Source organism: Dromaius novaehollandiae, chromosome 5 (genome assembly GCF_036370855.1).
Source record: "Dromaius novaehollandiae isolate bDroNov1 chromosome 5, bDroNov1.hap1, whole genome shotgun sequence".
Taxonomy (NCBI): Eukaryota; Metazoa; Chordata; class Aves; order Casuariiformes; family Dromaiidae; genus Dromaius; species Dromaius novaehollandiae.
In genome coordinates this window covers 42,984,879-42,990,982 of record NC_088102.1, presented here as the reverse complement: position 1 = coordinate 42,990,982, position 6,104 = coordinate 42,984,879, and the positions used below count along the sequence as shown (strand labels likewise).

General features: G+C 52.2%; 1 protein-coding gene across 8 annotated transcripts in view; it reads left to right on the top strand.

Moving 5' to 3' along the window:
- The first annotated feature begins 4,125 nt into the window (after positions 1 to 4,125).
- The window catches only part of TYRO3 (TYRO3 protein tyrosine kinase), a 43,851-nt gene continuing 41,872 nt past the window's right edge, over positions 4,126 to 6,104 (top strand). For 2 of the 8 annotated variants that reach the window (XM_064512614.1, XM_064512613.1), the window contains exon 1: positions 4,593 to 4,730. Coding sequence is in view for 5 of the 8 variants with exons in the window: in XM_026095701.2 (XP_025951486.1) it covers positions 4,231 to 4,730 (500 nt within the window). In the remaining 3 variants the exon portion in view is untranslated. Of the gene's footprint in view, positions 4,731 to 6,104 lie in introns of all 8 variants that reach the window. The other 6 variants (XM_026095701.2, XM_026095700.2, XM_026095702.2 and 3 more) reach the window with 6 other exon arrangements.

The following is a 6,104-nucleotide window of genomic DNA, read 5'->3' as shown; positions in this document are numbered from 1 at the left end:
CTCCTTAGCATTGGCAGTAGCTGGCTGACCTGCTGCAAATGACTGCATCGTCAGAAAGGTTGTTTAAATTTTTCTGAGTGGAACCTTTTAAATGTAAATACTTTATGTAGGATTTATGTGACATTTTCATTCTGACAGCTTGGCATTTACTGCAAAAGATAGATAACACATATGATGTGCTAGTTTATCACCTCTAAAAAGAATAACCTTCACAGACATGCGGAGGAGCCATGTTTGGGCTTGGGGTAACATTTATAGCTAGACTGGGGCCAAAATCCTAAACTGGATAAAGCTCAAACTTAGAAAAAATCCAAATTTAGATTCACCCTACAATGACCAAGTCCCCGTCCCTCATCCAAACCGTGCCTCCTACCACCCCCAGGAAGAGCTGGGAATCTGGGAATGAGGAAATAATCCGATCTGAGCTCAAAGTGCAGACTCATCTCTAATTTACTTCTGTTCTTAAAATGGAATAAGTGCAAGTCTTTAATATGGTTCCCTATCTTTACACTCACTCACACAGAAAGTTAAAACCAGCGCATATGGAAGGTTTCAGAGCTGGAGGAGGCTGCAACTTCAAGTTACAGAGAGGCTGGAATATTTCAACATGATTTCTTATGGAAGGAGTTGGTAGGGAAGAAGACAAACAAGAAAGGAGAACAGACAACATGGTAGAAAAATGTAAATAAAAAAAGAGCAGAGTTCAGATGCAGCTAAGATAATTCTCAGATGAGCAGTACACCTCAGTTATGGCAAGCTTACCCCAAACAGAGGCAAGATGAGTTTCAATTCTTCTTGTGTAGCTGCTGCAGCCACCTGTGACTTGAAATACCATGTCCAAAGTTTGGCATGGTCAGGTTGGCCACATGTATTTCAAAACTGTGTTATATGTGAGTCCATAGAAGCAGCTGCACTAAAGCAATGTTATTATGTGATGTGAACAAGCTCTAGCAATCCCATTATTATGATGGGCTGGGCAGAGTATGGGAGACAATTTATGCAAGTCAATGAGTTTAACCTTTTCATTGTCCTCAAGGGCCACTGTAGTATCTAGCAGCTCTCAAAGGGTCCTTGGCAGCGTTTGAAGAGCCAGAGGATTTCTGCTTCCTCCTTCCTTCTGTTTTCACCTGCTTTGAAACATATATTTGAGAACCCATTCCCAAGCTGTAAAAGCCCGTCCCACACACACACAGGATAGCCTCCGAATTCCCTGCTGTCCCTTGGAGCATCTGCGGTAGTAACTGGAAAGCTGGGAGCAGCTCCCATCCTGGCCTGGGGCTGAATATTCTGATTTCAACAGATTACCAGTTCAGGAGGCATCTGAGCAGTCATCTGGGCCTCCTAAATGGCAGAGCAGAGCTACTCCTGTGACTCTTGAATGTCGCTTTATTGTCCCTCCTGCCATTACTTCAGCCTATTAATGCAGGATGACAGATCTGTCCTCTTACAATGGAGGGAATAGCACTGCTCTTCAAATCCAGCGTCAGAGAATGGAGAGGACATGGTTCTCAAATCAGAGTGCAAATGAGGCAGCTCTATGGAAAACACCCCGTAAAAAACAAGGGGATTTTGATCCCATTGCAGACAAACTATTTCAGCAATGGAGCTGTGTGTGCGAGCCAGCAGCTTTTGCTGAACTGCTAGGGTTATGGCTTCTGACATACAATATAGGCATTTGGGGGTACTTTCTGTGGATGACCCACTCTTGTCCTGTAGGGTCTCAATAACTAAAAAAGTCTGAAAATCAGAGGAAGGTGAGGAAGTCCAGCAAGCACCTTTCTCCTTCCCTCCCGTCCTTCCTCTTGCCATTCCTCCTTCTTCCTTTCCTTTCTTCCTTTTTCATTCTCCCCATCTTCAGAAATCACTGGGAATTCACTGTTGATTATTGTGCAGCCCTTTAGGCATTTTCTAGGACGTGCCTACACCACCCAACAAGCCCAGTGAGACATGACAGCATGCTGTTGCAACAGAAGAGGTATGGAGAGGAGGAAGGCACTAGCTTATTTATGAGCCACTGTAACATGCCCTTCGTCTGCATGCAGGGAGCACTGTCACTGGTAGCCCGGCCGGGAGAACAAAGCCAAGTTACTTCATTCAGTGACACTAAAGGCCAGAAGAATTTATTTGTCTTCCGTTCCTAAAAGCATTTCAGAATTACCAGTTCCTTGATTTCTGCATGGTAATATCGCACTCCTCCGTAAGTTTTCCCACAGCAGTTTACACTCCAACTGGCAGTGCATACAGGATTTCAGTCCAATTTTCATGCGGTTCTTCCTGCCTATCACTGTTGACATAAAGCCCTTCTCAGAAGACCTGAAGCCAGATTCCCTACTAGTGAAAATTCACATTATTTTACTGCTTCCAGGAAAGCTGTCCTGACTTACACCAGTCCAGAGCCTGGCCTGTGTCATGCTACAAAAACTTCCTATTACATACTTCTCTTTGCACACAAACAAGCTCTTGTTGGTCTAGGATTTTTTGGTTTGGGTTGGGGTTTGGGTGGGGGCACTGAAGTAATTAAAGCCAGCCAAAAGGAGAGGAATGACTCTGACGGACATTCTCTGCCTTAAGAAATTTGTCGACATTTGGACTGAAAATTTCCTTTCTAGAAAGTGGAGTGAAGGAAAGAGAATAAATCACAGAATGAAAAGAAAGCTTCTCCTTATTCAAATAGCCATAAAAAGGGATGGCATTCTCAGCATGAGCCTTGCATATGTTCTGTGAGGTTTGCTTATCACTAATTAAATTCACAGCTGATACTCAGAGACAGGATAGGCAGCACCTCTGGGCTGTGCTCTAGTCTCTGTATCCATGGAAAAGTCAAACAGGTTTATATGCAGATTAATTCCCTAATATTGCAAAGCCCTGCCCTTCCCTTCCCTTCCTACCTTTGGGACGGTCATGTATGACATTTGAATTAAATGTAGTATGTTCCTTGAAGCACAGGCAAGCCCTGGAATCGAGCCTCTCTCTGCCACTGGCTCCCGGGATGGGCTTGGTCAAGTCACACCACTTGTCTGTGCCTCCTCTTCCCTGTTTGTAAACTGGAGCTTTTCCTGAGCCCACGGGGCCAATATAGTGTAGTAAGCCTCTGTTACTGTAAAGCTGCTTGAAATCCTCAGATGAAAAATGCCATAGAAACACAGTGTTATTATAATGGTCACTACTTTTCTCATGAGGCAACTAAAATTGAAAAATGTAGCTTCTTTCTAGAAGCCACTATCCACATGAGTAAGCGCAGAAATACGCAGCATACATACATAGATGGGTATATATGGATACACGGGGGAGAGAGAGAGCAATGACAGTGAATGTGCTTTAAGCTCTCAGCAAACATGCGCAGAGCCTGGCAGCCCAAGCACCATCATGATCGCAGTGAGAGGTGTGTCACGATTCCCTGTCCCCCAGGGTACCGAGGCTTCCCGCGAGCTCTCAGGGGAGGGTGATTTGTCAGTGTCTCCTCCTGGCCTCTTCATTTTAGCTTGTAGAATCGGGGACGGAGTGGAGTGACATTTTCATTCCAGTCAGGAAATTTCCTTGGCATGGCTCCAAAATCCTAGGAATTCCTAGCAGAAATGCAAACGGCTGTGCGGGAAAAAAAAGGTGCGCACAGCCCAGGACTTGAGGTGGAATTATGTAAACTCGTTGGGCCTCAGTTTCTCCATTCATCTAATGGCATGACACTATTTTGCCATGCTCCCCAGCTTGCCCAGGTGTCCAGATTACTGCAAGAGCCACTAGGTAAGAGCCATACCCTGACTGCTATTGCAGGCCTGAAAACTGCATTGTGTTATAACGATTTTGCTCCTTACGGTGTCTTTCAACTGAGATTCTCACCATAATTCCTGTGAAAAGACAGTGCCAGGAGGGTTTTTTTGGAATTATCTGTCAGCGACTTTTCCACGCCGTACTAGGACCTTTGCAATAGCTGCTGGAAGCAAAGACCTCCTTGCCCAGACCTCTCCCTACTTCTCCACGAGCAGAGAAGAAGGCCAGGCCAAGCGGCTCCTGCCTGGAGGACACGGGCCCCACACCTGCCTCCCCTCCCCTCGCCCCGCCCCGCCTCCTGCCCCGGTCGCCCCCGGGGCCTCGCACCCTCCCCCTCCGCGGCGGGGCTGGCGCCGCGGGCCGGGGACCCCGTGGACCCCGTGGCGCGGCGGGGCACCCGCTCCGGTATTTCCCAGTCTCCGCCACGTCCCGGCGGCGGGCGGCGCCCGCGGCTGCATATTCATGAGCCGTGATGTCAGCGGGGCCCCGCCGCGGCGCGGCCGCCCCACAGCGCCATTTCCCGGCCGAGAAGATAAGACGGAGCGGAGCAGCCGCCGCCGCGCGCCGGCAGGGGCAGAGCGTCCTGCGGCGGCGCCGCGCAGCCAGCGGGACCGGGACCGGGACCGGGACCGGGACCGGGACCGGGACCGGGACCGGGATCGGGACCAGGACCAGGACCAGGACCAGGACAGCGAGCGGGACCGGGGCCGCCCCGCCGAGCGCGCCCTCCTGCCGTCCGCCCCCGGGGCCGCGGCCGAAGTTGTCGCGTCGCCGCCGCCGCCTCCTGGAGGACGCGGGCGCCGGGAGACGCCGCGGGGCTGCGGCCGCCCCCCGAGCCGGCGGGAGCTGGGGGGAGGATGGTGGAGCAGGAGAGATGGAGCTGAAGCGGAGCATGGCGATCCCGCGGCTCCTGTGGCTGGGACTGTGGGCTGCGGTGCTCCGGGACGTCGCCGCCGCGGCAGGTGAGGCGCTGACAGCCCGGCGGGGGGCGGCCGTTGGCGCCGGCGGCCGTTGGCGGGGGGCGGCCGTTGGCGGAGGCTCCCCGCTGAGGGGCGGTGGGGGGGAGGGGGCGCCCGGCCGTGCCTCGGCTCGGCTCGGCGGGGAGGGAGCTGCTGCGCCCGGCGCCGGCGGCCGCCCGCCCCGCGGGGCTGCGGGGCTGCCGGCGCCGCGAGGGGGGCGGCCCGGCCCGCTCGCCGCCGCCGCGGCTACAGGTGGCCCGGACGGGCGGCGCGGCCTGGCGCTCGGCGGCGCCGAGCCCCGGCGGAGAGCGGGGGGTCCCCGGGGGCCTCCCGGGGCGCGGCGACCTCCCTCCGCCGCGGGGCCGCCGCGCCGGGGCTCTGCCCTGCCCCTCGGGACCGCCCGGCTCGGTGCCCGCCGGGGAGAGGGGCCCGCCGGCGGCGGCAGCGGCACTCGCCTGCGTGGCCGCGCAGCGGGAGCAGCGAGTAGCAGTCCAAATACTCTTTTCTCATTGCTTGCAGAGGCGTTGCTCTGGTATTTGCTTAGCTCAGATCGCCACGGAGGAAAGCCGGGTGCTAATGCATTCCGGAGTGGCTTTCCGTGGTTTTCCTGCTGAACTAATTCTCTGAAGTTTCACCTCTGAGTAGACGCGGACAGAGGCGGTGTGAGAGCCCTTCCGTGCCTGAGCGAGCCTCCCGCTGACCTCCCTGGGAGTTCAGGCTCAGCGTTGCATGTGGAGCAGAATTGTGAAGGCACGTTGTGTTTGGAGGCTGCCTTACGAGCTTGATGGTAGACCTGGGTCCTAAGGAGCAAGACCTTTCCCTTAGTGTGCATTGGTAGACATCTTCCTCTCACCACTCTAAAAATAACTTAAAAAACCCCCTATTTCTGTTCTTGTAATCCAAATAATCAGAGATGGCAAACTAGGAAAAAAGAAGACGTGTTGCATATTTTGACAACCAGTGTGTTCGAATGCTGTCAATTCTGTCCGACAACTGGTTGATAAGAAATTGAATACAATTTAATACAATTTTATTTCCTGGTAGTCAACTATACATTTCAACTTCTGCAGTTGTTACAGGTAGGCTTGGGGGAATCTATCTGGATGAGGTTATTTCTTGTGCTGACGAAAATGTCATCAGATGAGAAATCAGGAGTGGGAGAGTCAAAGGAGGGAAAAAGTGGAAATTAAAATCCATATTGACGTCCTATGTGTTCCTGCCTAATACCTGCAGGAAAAGATGCTTCAGCTCAGGTTGATTTTTTTAAAAAAACCTGTGAAATCTATTAAAGATTCCTGATTAGTATTTCTTCCTCTCAGTTAATCATGATGGAGGGATTAATACTTAGGTGACGTAGAGAATTACAACGTAGGCTGT